Source organism: Pan paniscus, chromosome 21, assembly GCF_029289425.2.
Source record: "Pan paniscus chromosome 21, NHGRI_mPanPan1-v2.0_pri, whole genome shotgun sequence".
Taxonomy (NCBI): Eukaryota; Metazoa; Chordata; class Mammalia; order Primates; family Hominidae; genus Pan; species Pan paniscus.
This window is the reverse complement of record NC_073270.2, coordinates 3956186-3976859: the sequence shown is the minus strand read 5'-3', so window position 1 is coordinate 3976859 and position 20674 is coordinate 3956186. Positions and strand designations below refer to the sequence as shown.

At 42.8% G+C, this 20674-nt stretch overlaps 1 protein-coding gene across 4 annotated transcripts in view; it reads right to left on the bottom strand.

Annotated features, from left to right (window-relative positions):
* Nucleotides 1–20674, bottom strand: part of PTPRA (protein tyrosine phosphatase receptor type A) — a 162406-nt gene that overhangs the window by 29132 nt on the left and 112600 nt on the right. For 3 of the 4 annotated variants that reach the window (XM_034947005.3, XM_034947003.4, XM_057300856.2), the window contains 4 exons: nucleotides 19445–19518; nucleotides 19075–19211; nucleotides 2396–2486; nucleotides 124–200 (listed from right to left, as the gene is read on the bottom strand). In XM_034947005.3, coding sequence (XP_034802896.1) covers nucleotides 124–200; nucleotides 2396–2486; nucleotides 19075–19211; nucleotides 19445–19518 — 379 coding nt within the window. Of the gene's footprint in view, nucleotides 1–123; nucleotides 201–2395; nucleotides 2487–8119; nucleotides 8209–19074; nucleotides 19212–19444; nucleotides 19519–20674 lie in introns of those variants that run through there. The other variant, XM_034947008.2, reaches the window with a different exon arrangement.

Below are 20674 nucleotides of genomic sequence, written 5' to 3'. Positions count from 1 at the left end.
ACCAGACTTGTCAGGGAAAACATGAAATGACAAATATTTCTCCTAACACACAGCTGGGGAGGAGCCAACAGATAGTGGCAATGGTCAGGCAGGGAAGTGACGGGGAAAGCACCCGATCCTTACGTTGATGAATGAAGCATTGATGTAATCAGAATCTGGAACTCCTTCAACCGGTGTCAGGTGGACTCTAGAGTGGTCATCTAGGAAACAAACCAACAATATTTCAGTAAAATCAAAATTTATTTCTCACAGAACCTGATGCAACCAGGACAGTTGAGACATCTGTGCCTATGTGCACAGACTCACGCTTGTATATAGATGCCACTCCAACAATATAACTCCAATAGTATAACAGCAAAAAATTGGGAATACCTTAAGTATCATTAGGGGACTAGTTAAATAAATTAAGATACATCTACAATGTGGAATACTAAGTAGTTGAGAAAAAAGAAAGTTTCTTGACAGATGAACTGACAATATATACTATTAAAAGAGAGAAATGTGTACAGTATACCAATCATATTAAAAAATATGTATTATATATACACATACCCCCACCCACACACATACACACATCCCCCTCCTCCAACATATGCACATAAATAAGAAGACAAGGCCGAGCACGGTGGGTCACGCCTATAATCCTAGCACTTCAGGAGGCAGAGGCGGTGCATCACTTGAGGTCAGGAGTTCCAGACCAGCCTGGCCAACATGGTGAAACTCTGTCTCTACTAAAAATACAAAATTAGCTGGGTGTGGTGGCATGTGCCTGTAGGTAGTCCCAGCTACTTGGGAGGCTGAAGCAGGAAAATGGCTTGAACCCAGGAGGTAGAGCCTGCAGTGAGCCAAGATCGTGCCACTGCACTCCAGCCTGGGTGACAGAGCGAGAAAGAAAAAAGAAAAAGACAAAAGTATCTGTAAATGCATAGTGTAGTGGTCCTAATTTTTTGGTTCCATACTTCACTTATAAAAATGTGAGCAGGCATCTCTAATATATGCTCATTTATTGATAAATTATGCACATATGCTAATGTATGATATACCCTGAAACATAAAATTTTTAGGGTCTGGATGTGGTGGCTCATGCACGTAATCCCAATTCTTTGGGAGGTCAAAGTGGGAGGACTGCTTGAGGCCAAGAGTTTGAGACCAGGCTGGGCAACACAGCAAGACCCTGTGTCTAAAAAATAATCAGCCAGGCATGGTAGATGCACCTGTAGTTCTAGTTACTCAGCAGGCTGTGGCAGGAGGATTACTTGAGCCCAGGAATTCGAGGATACATATCTATGATCACATCATTGCACCCCAGCTTGGGTGGCCCTGTCTCTAAAAAAATAAATGAAATAAAAAATTTAAAAGGATGAATTTTTAAAAAGCAAATATACTGGCTGGGCTCACTGGCTCATGCTTGTAATCCCAACACTTGGGAGACCAAAGCAGGAGGACTGTTTGAGGCCAGCAGTTTGCGATCAGCCAAGGCAACACAGCAAGACCATCTCTACAAAAAATAAAAAAAAAAAAACATTTTCACAGGTTCTGAGGATTAGGAATTTTTTCTTTTTTTTTTGAAAAGCAAATATAAAAATCAAGTGAGGTTCAAACATCTTCCTCTCATATCTCATTAAATTATGCATATCCCATTCTGGATACCAATGGACTAGAAAAATGTCTGTTAGCTTATGGATCAACTGATTAGCAATGGCTAACTCTGGGAAGGGTTTATACAGAGAACTCTGCATTAGAATTTCTTTCAATGAATACCACAAAAAACCATCTCTACCACCACCATTACCCCCTGCTTCCTGCCTGATCCCAGTGAAGCTGTTCCCCAGGACCTCCTAGAAACTTTAGGCCTGACACAAAAATCCTCCTGGATCATCCTAATTGACTCTGAGTATGTGGGATCCATAAAGGCTCTTTCAGCCCAAAGTCTTCAACCTACTCTTATTTATTTATTATTATTTATTTCATTTATTTTACTTTATTTTTTTGAGACATGGTCTTGCCCTGTCACCCAGGCTAGAATGCAGTGACACAATCTTGGGTCACTGCAACCTCTGCCCCCCTGGGCTCAAGGGATCCTCCTACCTCAGCCTCCTGAGTAGCTGGGACGACAGACACACACCACCATGCCTGGCTAATTTTTTAAGGTTTTTGTAGAGATGAGGTCTCACTATATTGCCCAGGCTAGTTTCAAACTCCTGGGCTCAAGTGATTCTCCCACCTTGGCCTTCCAAAGTTCTGGGATTACAGGTATGAGCCACTGAGTCCTGCCGTGAACGCACTCTTGTTATTCACCCTGCTGTGCCCAATTGCAAGATTCTTTGTATCTTCAGAAAATCCCTCCAGAGATGTAATTTCAGGTTACATCCCAAGAAACACTAAAGACACTCACAAGGCAAGATGTTTACATATCGATTTTTTTCCTTGTTTTCCTCCTTGGAAGCAGCCTCACAGGTGGCCTGGATAGGACATGCAGGGAGAGCCTGAAAGGTTAAGAGAAATTAGAGGAATTATTAGCAGGGATAAACATCAAACATGCAAACTGCTGCACCAAACCCTGACCTGGTAGCATGTTCTACCTTTTCCTGGGGGGAAAAACATGGGCCCAGGTGAATACCTGCAGCCTAACACAGAGAATGCCCCTCTCCCCCTAAACAGCCACAAGCTCCTTAGAGTTCAACAACACAAGAATCCTCAGGGGGCAGAATGCCCTTTCTGTTATGTAAGTATAGCATGCTCTTTCCATGATTACTATGTGGTTAGCAGCCTGTTGTTATGATACTGGGCCAAAATGGCCTACCCTTGTAAATTGGAATGGGGACATACCTGAAGGAATGGGCCATTTATCCTCATGCTAATTACCACCACACAAAGATGACATGCATCTCAGAGTGAACCACACAGGAAGGTTCTGGATGGCCAGCTGATTTAATCTCTTTCTAGGGATCTAAGGGGGCATGGCACCCCAGCCTCTAGCATCATGTGGCAAGGAAGCAAGGACTGGTGGGTGGGTGGGAGGGCATTCATATAGATGCAGCAGTTAAGAAGCAGAAGATTTGGGTGAGGTGACATTAAATTTGCAGCAGTTCTGGAGCAAATGTAAATTAGTTAGTGCAGGGAGGTTATCACACAATGATCTGACATGAGATAGTCTGTGTTTGTATGAACTTGAGCACATCTGTTAAAATTTCTAGGTCCAGTTTCCTCATCTGTAAAATTGGGGCCGGGTGAAGTGGCTCACGCCTGTAATCCCAGCACTTTGGGAGGCTGAGGCGGGTGGATCACCTGAGGTCAGGAGTTCAAGACCAGCCTGGCTAACAAGGCGAAACCCTGTCTCTACTAAAAAGACAACAATTAGCTGGGTATGGTGGTGCACACCTGTAACCCCAGCTACTCAGGAGGCTGAGGCAGGAGAATCGCTTGAACCTGGGAGGTGGAGGTTGCAGTGAGCCGAGATCACGCCATTGTACTCCAGCCTAGGCGACAGAGCGAGACTCCGTCTCAAAAATAAATAATAAATACATACATAAAATTGGAACAACAACATCTGCCACATAAGGAAATAATCTCATGTGTAGCAAAGAATAAGTATTCAAATAAATGAGTTTTATCAGAGTGGGAAGCTAAATTTTATTATTTGATCTGTTCTCCTCTTGTATGTTTCATATATTCAAAATTAAGGATGAAAAAAGGAGCTGGGTGTGGTGGCTCATGCCTGTAATCCCAGCACTTTGGGAGGTAGAGGTGGGAGGACTACTTGAGGCCAGAAGTTTGACACCAACCAGCCTGGGCAACACAGCAATACCTCGTCTCTACATTAAAAAAAAAAAAAAAAAAAATAGCCAGGTATGGTGGTGCATGCCTGTAGTCCCAGCTACTCAGAAGGCTGAGGTGGGAGGAACACTTCAGCCCAGGAGTTCAAGGCCATGATTATACCACTGCACTCCAGCCTGAGTGACACAGTGAGACTCTGACACTATAAAAACAAACAAGAAAGCAAAAAGGGTGGCACTTTAAAATTCCAACACTAATTCTGAGTAAGTGACTTGGAAACTACATTTTATGAGCCTTAAAAAAACTTTTCAAAAATACTTTTTGGCCTAGCAACTTCAATTTTGAGAACATATCCTTAGGAAATAAAAATCTTTATGTCCTAATTATTTACTTCATCATTATTTAGAATGACCCAAAACTGAGAACAACTGTAGTATTCAGCAGTAGAGGAACAATTCATGCATTACTTTTCATTCATTCTTTCAACAAATATATATTTTGTACCTACCAGGCACTGGGCTAGGTACAGAGCAAAGAGTGGGGAATCAAATATAAGTGCAGCTCTCGCCCTCAAGGACAATATAAACTTGTGGGTGAAAAGCAGACATTAAACAAATAAAACAAATACATATATAATTATATACCACGATGAATGCAATCAAAGAACAGAATGCTACTAGAGATGAAGTATCAGAAAGCACCAAATTTGGATTACAGGTGGGTCTCTCTGAGGAAGGATGAGTATAGAAAATAGTATTCCAGACACAGAGAACAGCATCTGTGGTAACCCAGACGTGGAAGAAGGCTTGGTTGGGTGAGGAACCGAAAATCAGTGCAGGTATCACGCAGAAGGTGAGGTTGATGGGGATGGCAGGAGGGAGGAGGAAGAGATGAGCCTGGCAAAGTCAGATCATGCATTTCCAGGTAGGTCCTTGAATAGGGAGTTCAAATTTTATGTTAAGTGCATGAGGAAATCATTGAAGGCTTTTAAAGTGTGATCCATTTTCCATGTTAAAGAATTACTTGTTACTGTATGGAAAATGGACTAGAGAGGGGCAAGAAGAGAAGCATGGAAAAATGATGATACAAGGAAATGGATGCATTTGAGACATATTCTGGAATTAGAATTACTACATTTGGGCCAGGCGCGGTGGCTCACGCCTGTAATCCCAGCACTTTGGGAGGCCAAGGCGGGTGGATCATTTGAGGTCTGGTGTTCGAGACCAGCTGACCAACATGGTGAAACCCCATCTCTACTAAAAATACAAAAAATTAGCCAGGTATGGTGGCACATGCCTGTAACCCCAGCTACTTGGGAGGCTGAGGTAGGAGAATTGCTTGAACCTGGGAGATGGAGGTTGCAGTGAGCCAAGACTGCGCCATTGCACTCCAGCCTGGGCAGAAAGAGCAAAACTCTGTCTCAAAAAAAAAAAAAAAAAAAAAAATTACTACATTTGGAGATGGAATGAAGGCAAAGTGGACTGGGAAGAGCAAGAGGCAGAAATGAAGAATGAAGGTTTCTGTCTTTGATAATAATTTAAAAAAAGATTGAATAAAGGAAATGCCAACCCAAAGGGAACCAATTTTTGTCAGATGGAAGCAAGAGTTTTTTGTTTTTTTTTTTTGGAGACAGGGTCTCGCTCTGTCACCCAGGCTGGAGTGCAGTGGCGCCATCATAGCTCATTGCAGCCTTGAACTCCTGGGCTGGAGGTATCCTACTGCCTCAGCCTCCTGAGTAACCGGGACTACAGGCACAGCACCACCATGCCTGGCTAATTTTTTAATTTTTATTTTTGTAGAGGTGGATCTTGCTATGTTGCCCAGGCTGGGAGGCAAGAGCTTTAAGAAAGGAGCAAATATATTTACTGGAAACCAGCATGACAGTGATAGGAGAAATTAAAGTGAAAGACCCAAGGATAGGGAAATTAGGACCTCAAAATCCATCTGCCCTCACCTACTCAAGAGATTTCCTTTCAGATTAAAACCCTGGAGATTCTGCATGTTATTTTACTAACAGAGGCAATTACCCCTGACCCTATGCTGTGAATACCACAAAAGGAAGAAAAGATTTTCCTGGGCTGGACTCTTACACACGCAGTAGAGACCATTATTTTAGATCAGAATTTCTCAGTTCACCCACAGTTTGCATTCTCTTCCTTCACATAGATTTCCACAGGTTTCCACCAAAGTACAGGGCAGGATGAGATGTCAGTTTTTTAAGCCCTGATGGCTCATCCAGAGGCACTACTTTTCCTGCGCATCCCTTCTCTAAAATGTAGAACAGACGTAGGGACAGCAAGACTCTTGAAAACAGTCTTCAATACAAAAATGTCAGGAATAACAAAGACTACATCTCACAGCCCTATCAGCATCCCTAGCTCCCTCAGTCATGATAAAGAAAAACTAGGTCTCCAGGTGGACTAAGGCTCCTAAAAAGAGTCAGGAAGAAACAGGAGCCATTGTTTAACGAGAGAGAAGAAAGGGCTTGCCCTGGAGAACACAGCGCTAGATGCAAAGGTTCAGAATGAAGAGCCTGCGTCAGGGATGAAAACAACGTGAATCCTACTCCTTTTGGTTTCTACTCTGAAAAACCTAGCTCACAGAGCTAGGAAGGAGCAGCTAGAGCAGAAGTCTATAAAATGTTAAACTCTCTAGAAACACTAGGTGGCATCGAAGACCGTTTCATCTCTTGTTTAAGCCTTAACTGGAACCAAGGCTAAGTACTCATTCATTTTTTAAAGACATGTCAGTTAAAAAAAAAATTTTTTTTTTCAAATTTGTTGATATTTATTTTTTAAAAAGTATCCATCACATAATTTAACTTAGAAGCTCTCTTTGGGCTCCTCTCCTTATATCCTCTTCCTTCCCCTCTCACTGGTAAACCTTAAGTTTTATAATTATCATTACATTCCTTTATTTGTATCTCATATTTTTTACCTCCAAAACAATGTATTATTATTGCTAGTCTAGTTTTTGAGGAAAATGGAATCATGATTAAGTGGCGAGTTGCTTTTTTCTTTGGCTCAACATTATGTTCCTAAGATTCATCCTGGCTGCTTACTTCAGCTACTTTGTAGTGCTCCATTTGAGACCGTGTTAAAATTTACTTATCCATTCTACTACTGATGAATATTTGGGTTGTTTACAGTTAAAGGTCCTGCTTTGAGACAAATTTTTGTATCTTTCTTGTGCATATGTGCAAGAATTTCAGGTATAGGTATCTTTAACCTTACCAGATAAGGCCAAATTGTTTTTCAAAGAAGTTGTACTAATTTATACTCCCACCAGCAATGTAGTGTTCCAGTTCCGTATGCTTATCAACATTTGCTACTGTCAGACTTTGTATTAACTGATTTACATTTCTCTGATTATTAATGAGGTTCATCATCTTTCCATAGCATACTGATCACAAGAGTTTCCTCTTCCGTGAAGTACCTAGTCAAGTGTTTTCCCCGTTGTCCTACTGGATTATTATTTTCAAAATGGAGTCTTGTTCTGTCACCCAGACTGGAGTGCAGTGGCGCAATCTTGGCTCACTGCAGCCTCCACCTCCTGTGTTCAAGCAATTCTCCTTCCTCAGCCTCCCCTGTAGCTGGGATTACAGGCGCCCGCCACCACACCTGGCTAATTTTTTTTGTATTTTTTTGTAGAGACGGGGTCTCACCGTGTTGGCCAGGCTGGTCTCGAACTCCTGACCTTGTGATCCGCCTACCTCAGCCTCCCAAAGTGCTGGGATTACAGGCATGAACCACTGCGCCCAGCCTACTTATTTTTTTTAACAATTTGTAGAAGTTCTTTATATATTCTGGATACTCTTCCCTTATCAGTTACCTGTGTTATCTTTTACCAAGGTTGTGGCCTTCCCTTTCATCTTCTTTATGGTATCATTTATGAACAGAGGTTTTGCATTTTCATGTAAATTCATCAATCTTCCCTTTTATCAACATTTTAAGTCTTAAGAAATCCTTTCCTACTGTGAGATCAGAAGTATATTTTACTACATTATGATCTCTACATTTTATCATTTTTGTCCTTTAAATTTCAGTGTTTACAGCAACTGGAATTGGTTTTTGTGTTTGATATGTGACAAGCATTCAATTTCATTTATTCCCACAGGGTTACCAATGGTCCCAGGCACTATTTATTGTGAAGACCATCTTTTCCCCACCCAAACTGCAAGAGCATTTCTGTCATAAATAGGTTTCCACTTACACATGGATCTGCTTCTGGGCTCTTTATTTCATTCCACTGGTCGATCTGTCTATCCCAGTGCCAATACAGAACTGTCTTAATTACTAAAATTTTATAATCTCTTTATATCTGGTAAGGCAGGTCTCCTCACCTTGTTCTTCTTCTTCAGGAATGTCTTGGCTATTCTTGAATCTTTTCTCCTCCATATAAATTTTAGAATCAGCTTGTCAAGTTCCACAAAAAAACCTGTTGGGATTTTTATTGGAATTGCATTGAATCTATATATCTTGGGGGAGAATTGACATCTTTACAAAATTGAGCCTCCTAATCCATCGATCCTATCTCTTAACTAATTTAAGCTATTTTCCTTTAATGTCTTCAAACATTTTAATAATTTTCTCTAAATTGTTAACTCCATTCCTAGGTACTTTACATTTGGATGCTATTGTAATTGGCACCTTTTAAAAGGTATTATTAGGTTTTCTGTTTGTGGCCTATGTATAGAAATGCATTAAATTTTTATGCTGCTTCTGTATCTAGCAACCTTGCTAATTCCATAATATGTCTGATGAATATTAATTCTATGTCATATTAATTCTATAATGTCATATTTATTAATTATAAATATGTCATATAATAAATATAATAAATTATAAATATGTCATATTTATTAATTAATTCTATAATATAATATGTCACATTAATTCTATAATATGTCTGATGAATCTGTGGGTTTTTCTGAAGACAGTATTTGGTGTGAAAAATTTATATTTTGTCCCTTCCTTTGCAATCCTTATACCTTTCTTTTCTTGCCTAGATCTGCAGTACAGGTCTGAATCTCATTCACTTTTAAGTCTGAATCTCCTTTCAATACTCTCACCCAATAGTCACCAGTGACTGAACACTAGAGTGATGGGAAATTTACTACCTTCCAAGGTAGGTCTTGGAACAGTTCTGTTTAAAACGACCCAACACCCAGACACACAATTTCTTTTGCATTTCCCTCGTACTAAGCAATGTAAAACCCAGATGTCAGCGGGCATCTTTTCTGCCCCTTGCAAAACGCAAACTCCCAACTCTCTGGACAGTGGAATTCCAAAGCCCTTGTCACAGTTCCTGCTAATTCCCATAGGACTGTGACTCTGATTCACTTATTTTGGGACAACTCATCAATGTAGAGGCGATTTCACCCATCTCAACTCAGATGTCACACTCAGTCCCATCACTAGATGACACACACCTGCCTTCTTCACCTGGCAATCTAAGAGATGTGAGGTCCTGAGGAAGGTCACATCTCACATCGCACAGATTCTGACTATTTCACTGGTTTCACCTCTTTCCCTCTTTTCTTTCTCTCCTATCCCATTCCTCTCAGGAGCTAAGCCTTTTTTTTTTGAGACAGAGTCTCACTCTAGTAGCCAGGAGGCTGGAGGCAGTGCGGTGATCACTGTAGCTCACTGTAGCTCCTGCAGCTCTATAAAGTTAGCACTATAGCTCACACTGTAGCCTCCAAGTGTTGGGCTCAAATGATTCTCCCACCTCAGCCTCCTGAGTAGCTAGAACTACAGGCATGTGCCATCATGCCTGGCTAATTAAAAAAAATTTTTTTGTAGAGATAAGGTCTTGCTACATTGCCTAGGCTGGTCTTAAACTCCTGGCCTCAATCTTCCCGCATTGGCTTCCCAAAGTGCTAGATTACAGGCATGAACAACTGCACCCAGCCAGGAGCTAACACAATTTTATCTTTTTGTTTCTTTTTAAACCTTGATAATGCCTTAAAGACCTCAATTTTCCCTGAAAATGGGGGCTTCTGAGTGGTTTTTCAAAGTATTTCTTTTGAATAAATTCAATGATTCCTAGAAAGACAAATGCTGGTGAACAAAAAAGCTCCAGCTTGTAATTAGGATGAAAGCCACAGCCTAGAACTTCTAATCAGGTGGGCATTCACGGAAATGCTACAGTCTCCTTTTAGCCTGTCACATATCTGAAAACAGCTGTCATGTCCTATGAGTGTTGTTCCTTTAGTTATTCACCCCCATGGTCCAGTTTCTCTCCAGAACAACATCCCATTTGGTGATATCCCTTTTTATAGAGACCTGACCACAAGACTCCTGACACAGTTCAAACTAGGCATAGGAACTTCTTTATTCTAGATGTTATATATCCATCGAAGCAAACTAAGTCCATTAGATTTATTTCCCATATTCAAAAAAATCTGCTTTAAAAATATTATAAAAAGAATATGCTTGTTTTAAGTCAAATAATTTAGTAGAAAACAAAGTTCCCTATTATGTCTCTCCTCTCTTCCAGCCCCCTTGTAGGCAGCCACTGTTGACAATTTGTAGTCTTTCAGACTTAAAAAAAAAAGCATTAACATACCCAAACACACACAGATATACATATTTTTGAAAACAAAAATGAAATTATCCCACGTTTTCTCACATAACAATATAACTTAGAGATCTATGTGAACACATTTATTTTAATGATAGTATAGAATATCATAATGGATATAAGAAATCATCTGGCCATTCTATTTGACAGATATTTGCTTTTTTATCTTCTTTGCTATTATAAATAATGCTGTCATAAACATCCTTGTACATGGCTTTTTCTGTTAAGAATCTCAGAAGCTTGGTCAGAAAACTCAAACATTTAAATAATGATTGGTACTGCCAGAATCATCCCTCCAATGCAATACCAATTTAAACTCCCCCACCTGTAAGTCTCTGCAGCCCCATACTTTTGTCCACATTTGATATAAAGCTTTTTAAATTTTCAAATCTGATAGGTCCAAAATAATGGTTAGCTTTAATCTGTACTTCCCTGATTACTAGATATAGTTGATCTTCTTTTCATATCTTTATAGACCATCTGTATTTCTTCTGTAAATTGCCAGTTTCTTGACTGGATTGTTTACCTTTTACTCACAGGTTTGTATATTCTGGAACATTCTTTGTCTACCTATGGCAAATAGATTCTCCCAGTTGGCCACTTTTTTACGACATCATTTGTCACAAAGATGTTTCACATTTTAATATATTTGCTATCTTTCAAACTTTTCCATTCTGGCATCTAAATCTTCTAAGTAGCTTAGAAAGGCCTTCCCCATCTGATGGTTACTAAAAATATTATTCTATGACAGTAGACACAAATTGGTTTGTTTGCCCTATGTGTTATTTCTCCTCTTCCCTCCCAGGGCTGACTGATCCAAGCACAGTCATACCTGACTGATACTGAGCCAATCAGATTCTCTCCCAGGATTTTGAAAACTAGGAAGAAGCAGGGGCTTCCCTAGAAGGGCCCCAAAGCCACCAAGGTCGGCTCTACCTGAGACTTGGTACTCCAACTTACCTTCTGATTCTGCCAGCTCCTCCAGTGTCTTCCCAAATCAATAGTTCTGTTTGTTTTTGCTTAATTTAGTTGAGTTGACTTCTCTTGCTTTTAACTAGAGGACCTTAACTGATTTAGCAATTACTATCAGAGTGGGTTGTAGTTGAGAGACTGCTAGGGGAAACGTGGGTGATGTTACTGGGTTCAGATGGAAGGAAAGAAACTGACAACCAATTGCCAGGATGGGAAAGAGCAAGCTGCTCACAGTTCATAGCTGCACAACTACTATTTTAGTTATCGCTTGCAATTACCTGTGATGTGTTCAAGCTGGTGGTAAACGAGTAGGGGTGTCCCAATTAAAAGGAGAGGGGAAATGTTGAAACCAAGGAGTAGGATTACTTCTGACAACATTAGAGAACAAAACAAGAAATATCCCAGCTCCAATATCAAATGCTCACCTTGAAATGAAAACCCAAGACTCAGGGCCTTTACATTACTATATATGTATTTTGCTAAATGAAATGTTAAGATTTCCAAATTTTGCGAGTTGCTGAATTTTAATGCCACAGAATTCACATCTTTCCTGGGTTGCTCATGACAATGATAAGGCTTTAAGTGAGACAACAGAAATGATGATAAAAGAGAGGACCCAAAGAAAGCTAATTTCCAAAAATCTCTATTATGCTCTCTACTGCATCTTGCTGTCATGATGAAAACTGCCCCACAACCCAGCCTGCATTGCTCACACATTACCAGAATGCAAGCATAACATGACCTGAGGGTAAAATGCATAAATAAGGTAAAAAAGTAAAATGCTGGCCAGGCACAGTAGCTCATGCCTGTAATCCCAGCACTCTGGGAGACCAAGGTGGGAGCACTGCTTGAGATCAGGAGTTCAAGACCAGCCTGGGCAACACAACAAGACCCCGTCTCTACAGGGGGGGAAAAAAAGTAAAGAGCTAATAAATATCCAGAAGAAACTACAGGAATTCACTGAGCTGGATCATTACAAATGATAGGAACAATTGTTGATAGAGATTTTGGAGATGTTATAACAAGGAAGGGAGAGTATGACTTTTGGTTAAAGCCAAATTTCTTTTCTTTTTTGTGATGGAGTCTTGTTCTGTCCCCCAGGCTGGAGAGCAGTGGTGCAATCTTGGCTCACTGCAGCCTCTGCCTCCCGGGTTCAAGCGATTCTCCTGCCTCAGCCTCCCGAGTAGCTGGGATTACAGGCACTCACCACCACGCCTGGCTAATTTTTGTATTTTTAGTAGAGACAGGGTTTCAGCATGTTGGTCAGGCTGGTCTCAAACTCCTGACCTCAAGTGATCTGCCTGCCTCAGCCTCCCAAAGTTCTGGGATTACAGGCATGAGCCATTGTGCCCAGCCTGGATAAAGCCAAATTTCTAATTATGGTATGGTCAAAAGAACTTCTGCAGGTAGTGTAACAGCTCAGGTAACTGGCCATGGTTTTAATGTAGAGCTAGGCTCGCCAGTGGAAACCTGGACTGAATGCTGGATTTAGTGAGGTGATAATGAAAAGCCAGAAAAACCTGGGCACAAAGTAGAGGAGACCAGAGTGGCATATGGACTCTAAAGGCTCAGCCTTCTACTGACACCTTCAGTATGCCCTTGATGGGATCCACATCACATGCCTTGCTGAGGCTATACACTGGTGAGGAAAGCACTGGAATCTTTCAGAAGTGCTTTCCTGGCTGTCCTCAGCAGAGTGAGATGCTAGTGGAAGGGACTATTTCAAAATGGGATTCCTGATCTAAGTGGGCTAGAAAGACTGTTGGAGACCATGATCAGACGTTTATGGCTGTGAATAATTCATTGTGAAGCTCCCAGTAATGGAAATGGAAAGTAGCTTTCCAGGTCAGTTTAGGCAGCCTACTAGACTACCATGCTAGAGAGGGGGCCCCCTCATCCAACTCGTAGGCCTGGGTCATTTCAGACCCAGAACCCTTCAATAACGGGGAGGCCAGGCATCTGTAAGGAGGAACCCTGCCACAGCGCATTAACACACATATATTATAAACCTCCCTCCTCATCTTTTCTTAATAATCTGCAGATATTTGCCATGGTAACTGTACTAGGTAAAGGGAAATGCATCTTTTGGGGTCTGCTAGGTTCTGGCCTTGAGGTAGCTAATTGCTAGGAACTCAGAATGTCGCTAAGACATGCTAGTTAGAACGGAGCCTTTGCAGGCCAGCTGATGGAAGGAATTTTGGCCTGAGGTGGCTTCACATTAGGACCTATTAATCTATCTAATCTATCTTACCTGTCTGTCGATCTGTCTGTCTGCCTGCCTGCCTGTCTGTCAGGGCCTCCAAAAGGGAGGGAAAGAAACTAGATGCTCCCGGCTCTGTGAAGTTGGCTAGACCTCCCTCTGTGCCACCTTGATTTTCAATAACATTGGCCATTAGGTAATGCCCAAAGACACACAGATTCCCTAGCCCACTGGATAAGAACCATCACAGAAAGAGCAAATGTAAGCTCCTAGAGCAGTGATCTGTTTAGCAAAAGGCGAAGTCTCCATGTGAATCGCAGGATCTTAAGTGCTACAGAAGACTTTGCAGATTTGCAGTTACTTTTCCAGACATACTCTACTTTCTGCAGATTAACATATAACTCCTGGTACCTAGACTACTGCTAGGGGTAAGTGTGTGTTCTTTTTAAGTTGTGTGGACTACTTGAAGCAGTTTTTCTTGCTCATGGCAAGAGCAGCCTCAGTGATAAATCATCTTGACCTTTCTGTGTTGTGATCTGGTTCATCAAGATTTTGTCTGTTTCACAGGACATTACCTTGACAACTATGCTAATGACATCAATGTGAGACATGAAGAGCAGGAAGTTATGTATCTTAGATGTACATGTTAGACATAAAAATACAGTGGCCTGCCACCTCAGCCAAATTTTCTGAAAGTCAAAGGCCTGCAGCACGTTAGGGTATCTCCTCCAACATAAAAGACAACTTGTTGCCCCTTGCCCCACCACCCCTCTCCTGCTAACAAAGAGGAGCAATGCTTGCTGGGCCATTTTGCGTTTTGGAGACAGCAGATACTTTATCCTTGCATCCAACTCTGATCTCTCAATTTAATCCATCTAATCCATCTGATCAATCAATCAATCTACCTACCTAGCTACATAGAGACAAGATCTCGCTCTGTAACACAGGCTGCAGTGCAGTGGTGCAATCACAGCTCACTGCAGCCTCAAACTCCTAGGCTCAAGCAATACCCCACCTCAGCCTCCCCAGTAGCTGGAACTACGGGTGCACACCACCATGCCCAGCTAATTTTTTGAAGAGGCAGGTTTTCGCCATGTTGCCCAGGCTGGTCTTGAGCTCCTGGACTCAAAGCAATCTGCCTGCCTCATCTCCCAAAGTGCGAGGATTAAAGGCATGAGCCACTGTGCCCAGCCTCTGACCAATTTATTGAGTGATCTGAAAAGAGAAGGTGCTCCTGCTGATCCAGGCCACAGAGAAATAAGCTCTGGTAGATTGTATAGAGCTCTAAAGTGTTTGTAGTAAGGTAAACAGAAGAATCGTAATGAAAAACCCTAAAATATGGATATAAGACCATGATCCTATTGGCAAGACCATGCTCCTAGCCTAGTACTGGGCTCTAGGGTAGAGACTGCAAGCCTGATCACAGACAGGTATCCAAATGACTTCAACTCCCCATCGTAAACTAGGGGTTTTTTTGTTTGTTTTGTTTTTTTGAGATGGAGTTTCGCTCTTGTCGCCCAGGCTACAGTGCAATGGCGTGGTCTCGGCTCAATGCAACCTCTGCCTCCCGGGTTCAAGCGATTCTCCTGCCTCAACCTCCCGAGTAGCTGGGATTACAGGCATTTGCCACCATGCCTGGCTAATTTTTGTATTTTTAGTAGAGACGGGGTTTCACCATGTTGGCCAGGCTGGTCTTGAACTTCTGACCTCAGGTGATCTGCCCAACTCAGCCTCTCAAAGTGCAGGGATTACAGGCATGAGCCACCGGGCGGGTCTCGTAAACTAGGTATTATGAGATTCAATTAGCCATAGATTTGGACATGCCCAGCAGAATCCCATTATCAGCTGGAAGTGATCTCTACAAAATGCCTACCACACAACCCACTGCTGCAATAGATACTTCTGACTTCCTATTGACATCAACAGTTAACTGAAGAAGAAAAAGTCCGGCCTGGTATATAAACTGCTTGGTGAAACATGCTGGCCCATGCTGGGCTGGAAGTAGACTGCTATGGGGTATACTACCTAAGTGATGGCTTTGAATGTGTATAAAAGAGAAATTCTCCTAGTGAAGAGAACTTCAAGCAAATTATCACACCACTTATCTCACTGGAAGTCAGGATCTAAACCAATCGCTGGGTAGTGGATAACTAGAACAAGAAAGAAAATATTTATGTTCCATGTGAATGCTCACAAGATGGCACTCGTTGCTAGAAATCCAGGTGATGATGGTCAGCCCTTTCCCTCACTACCCTAGTGCTGGCCCAATGAGCTCGTGAACACGGCTGCCATGGCAGCACAGCAAATGGCTCTCACCACAATATCTATCCGAATTTACCTGTCATGCCTCCAGGAATACCATCACCATCCAGGGATTTACTGAAATACCTTACCATGGAGTCTCAGGGAATATTACCTCCAAAAAAATAATTCGTTTCATGCTTATGTAAATTTAATGTTATGGAAAAAGAAAAGAACTAATTTGACAGAAAAAAAGTATAGTAATGGGATCACATACCCCATCACCCAGAAGCAGTTGGCATTATAGATTACAAAACAGTATAATGCCTAGCACAGATCCAGCTATGGTACTGAGGCTGGAGTGCTGTCTTGTGAGATGTGGTAAATTTTTTTTTTTTTTTTTTTGAGATGGAGTTTCACTCTTGTCGCCCAGGCTGGAGTGCAATGGCGCGACCTTGGCTCACTGCAACCTCCGCCTCCCAGGTTCAAGCAATTCTCCTGCCTCAGCCTCAGACTTCCAAGTAGCTGGGATTACAGGCACGTGCCACCACGCCTGGCTAATTTTTGTATTTTTAGTAGAAATGGGATGGGATTGCGCCATGTTAGCCAAGCTAGTCTTGAACTCCTGGCTTCAGGTGATCTGCCCCGCTTGGCCTCCCAAAGTGCTGGGATTACAGGTGTGAGCCACCGTGCCCGGCAGGATGTGGTAAATCTTATCAATCAACAATGAACATTAAATGGTGCTATTTTTCCAATAGCCCCCAAAAAGGGTCCAAGCTATTCTGTTAACTCTTGCCTGGTAAATGGTCTCCCACTTCAACTCTTGCCTCTCCCTTTTATCTATTCTCTATAATGTAGTTAGTTATTTTCTCAAAATGCAAATCTGACATCACTCACCACTCCCCCTAAGCCCTTCTGTCATGGAGCAGATATGAACGGTGACCCACTGACCCAATAACCATTCCTCCTTTACCAGACCTCCTATTCTGTGAGGTTATCCATCCATATCCCACATGAATATCTAAAAAAATTTTTTTCTTGAGACAGAGTCTGGCTCTGTTGTCCAGGCTGGGGTGCAGTGGAGTGAATCTGACTCACTGCAACTTCCACCCCCCGGGCTCAAGCGATACTCCCACCTCATCTCCCAAGTAGCTGAGACTGCAGGCATGTACCACTATGCTCAGCTAATTTTTGTATTTTGTTGTTGTTGTTGTTGTTGTAGAGATGGGGTTTCACCATGTTGCCCAGGCTGGTTTCGAACTCCTGTGCTCAAGGCAATCTGCCTGCCTCAGCCTCTCAAAGTGTTGGGATTATAGGTGTGAGCTAGCATGCCTGGCCTTGACCCAGGAGTAATCTGGACTAGTCTCAGCCAACCACAGTAACCTTATTTTCTCCCTTGCTCACGACCGGTTTAAGAAGGAGCATGTGACAAGAGAAGTCTCCAGAAGCTTTTGGGAAAATTTTTCCCACTGATAAAAAAGGAGCCAGCCTATAAGGCAAAGCTGACACATGGCTTAGTGAAAAGTTGTGAAGGAAACTGATGGTTTAGCAATGCCCCAGCTGATGTATTTACCAACTCTGGAACTGCTCCTCTGTGTCCTTAAATCCATCCCCCATTTCCTAGTCTTGACATTAGGTCAATCTACTAGCACTTCTGATATTAATACCTGTAACCCCTAACTGTATTCCCGCAACTATTCTGGTCTGCCCATGGGCTATTCTCCTTACAGAAGCCAGAGTCCTTTTTTCTTTTTTTTGAGATGGAGTCTCCCTCTGTTGCCCAGGCTGCAGTGCAGTAGCATGATCTCGGCTCACTGCAAGCTCCGCCTCCCGGGTTCTGGCCATTCTCCTGCCTCAGCCTTCAGAGTAGCTGGAACTATAGGTGCCCACCACCACGCCCAGCTGATTTTTTGTATTTTTAGTAGAGACAGGGTTTCACTGTGTTAGCCAGGATGGTCTCGATCTCCTCACCTTGTGATCCGCCCGCCTTGGCCTCCCAAAGTGCTGGGATTACAGGCGTGAGCCACCGTGCCCAGCTGAGTCATTTTTTCAAGATGTAAATCTGGCTGCTCTATGGCTTGCCACTTCTCTCATGACTATCTGCAAGGTCTGTGGTCTGGCCAGACTAGTTTCACCTCTTATCCTCCTTTGAAGCTCTGGTCTTCAGCTGCACACAGCCCTGTCATGTTCTGGGTGTGCCCTCCTTCAGCACACTCACTCCTGACAATTCTCCTGCTATTTCCAGTGGCTGGAAGGCTCCCCAATCCCCTGTCCCCACCACCCTTGCCTATGATTAGGTATCAATTAAAATATCATTTATTCGAGGAAGCTCTTGTTTTTTTGAGATGGAGTCTCGCTCTGTCGCCAGGTCAGAGTGCAGTGGCGTGACCTTGGCTCACTGCAACCTCCGCCTCCTGGGTTCAAGCGATTCTCCTGCCTCAGCCTCCTGAGTAGCTGGGACTACAGGCACATGCCACCACGCCCAGCTAATTTTTGTATTTTTAGTAGAGACAGGGTTTCACCAAGTCGGCCAGGATGGTCTCTATCTCTTGACCTCGTGATGTGCCCGCCTCAGCCTCCCAAAGTGTTGGGATTACAGGCGTGAGTCACCGTGCTGGCCAGAAGCTCTTCTGATCTGGGATCAGAACTGGTAGGCTAGGATCACCAACTGGTGGATTAAAAACATATTCTGCTTCCTTGTGGGAATTATAAAAAATATGAATCTAAATACTCAAGATGAGACCTGTGCTCTGCAGTCTCCCAAGGTCATCATTTCCCACACTGATCTATCCCACTGTCTACTTTAAACACTGACACCCCTGCTCTAGACTCAAAAAGGCAACCTCTTAATATGGATGCCTACAAATATGCACCAGTCCTTCATGTGCTGTACTGCTGTTTGAACTTACACAGTTATATTTGTTCTTGTTTGTGAGGTTTCCCTCCTGGACAGTGAGTTCCTTGAGAATAGGGATTGGATCTGTTTCTGCTCCTCATCATATCACTGGCAACTAGAATATTACCTGACAAATATTAGATGCTTGCTAAGTATTTATTAAACAAAAGAAGTAAGAGATGTGATGATGACTGAATGGATGGGTAGATTAGGGAGGTGAGGCAAATCTCACTTCATTTCCTATCCATGATCATACAGGGAGTCAGATAAACTTGGTAAAACATTTCTCACCTCTTAAACATTAAAAGCCCATTTTTTACTTCATGACTCCAAAGATCTGAAAGGTCTGACTTTAGGTCTGCCTTCTTCCCTGCTGATACACCAGCCTCAACAAAGTACTCACGTTGAATTCCTCCCTGAAGAGCTTATTGTCGTCTGCCATTCTCCGGTTAATTTCCTCTTCCAGCTTGTCCACGGGCAGGGGTGGGTACTTCCTGTTGGTGCTTGGGGATCTGGCCAGAAGTGGCACACTCTGGGGCTCTGCAGTACACAAGGGAGAAGGTCAGTCAGGTACCCTGAGAACCTAGCCCCTCTTCTGGAGGCTAAACGGGGTTCTACCTCATGGACCAAGCCTGTAAGAACTAGGACTGTTTTCTTCAAAAATCTTTTTTTCCTCTTTTTATTGTCCTATTCTTTTAAAAGGATGGAGAAACTCCTAATTTCTTGATTTCCTTCCTTGTGAAGGTTCCCCATGACATTAAGGAATGCCTTACCCACATCCTCAGTGCGGCCGTTGGATAAGCGGAAAGAATTGGAATGGCTCCCAGCTTGCTTGTATTTCTTAAACCTAATGAGAAAATGATCACAGTGAAGAATGGAGCACAGAGGTGGGAGAGGCAAATCACACCTCTGTATTCCTGCTCATCAATTCAGCCTTTCTAAATCGCCTTTAAAAATAATCGGGCTTTTTTAGAGACAGGTCATGCACACCCTGAGGCAGCAGCATGCTGGGGTGACCGAGTACCTCGGGATACTCCTGTTTACCCTTGGCACACTGGAATCCAACCAGGGAACCCCAACAGTATATTCAGGCTCATGTGGCTCACTGCAGAGCACAGCCACACCAGGTAGAGAGAGGGTGAGTGGGTGGAATACAGCTGGGGGAGACAGACAATATATATCAAACAAAAATCTTGGTATTTCCTCAGTGTAGCCTGGGAGACCCAGGGAGAAGCCCAGAGCTTTGGACTGGGTGGACACAGTCCTGGCCACAAGTCTCCTGCAGAATGATAGAGACACATGACAAATTATAGGGGGCACATGATTCCCCTCTCTTTATCCCTGCAGAAGAACAGAGGGAGCACAGAACATCTTTGGTTAGGCCAAAGATAAGGCAGGGCTAAACCCAATTAGTCAGGGAAGTAGCTTTAGCAGGAAGAGAATAAATGCACCACCCTCTTCTCTCCCTTGGGTTCCCCTTCCTTGCTTCTGCTTGAGTGGTAACGTCTAGAGGGCCCTGAAAGAAGGTTAGAAAGAGGGATCCTGTAACTCACAACTCACATGGCTCAGCTCAACATGCCAGGGCTCCCAGAAGGGTCTGGGGACAAAGCCCCAACCAGAAATAAAGTAGGCTTTTGTTGAGCATGTAATCTTACTGGGGCCCTTTTAGGGGTTGCTTCAACAGGGCTAGACCTAAAGATCCTGTAACACCTGTCACTAATAACAAACTGTGGTTTCTTACCTCAACCTCCAAACTACCATTCTGGGCTTTAGCTTGCACTGGAGTTGGGAGACTGGGCTTGGACAGGTGAAAGAAAGAGGGAGGGCTTAGGACTTAAGGAAGACTATGTAGAGCTTTTAAATAATTTCTAAGTAGAACTTCAACTTTAGCACTATCATGGGTCATTCCCCCTCTATCCTATTCATTGTGTATATCCTACTGTCTACCGGACTGTGTGGGTTCATTGGGACACTGGGATATTGAAACAGAATCTAAGAGAATG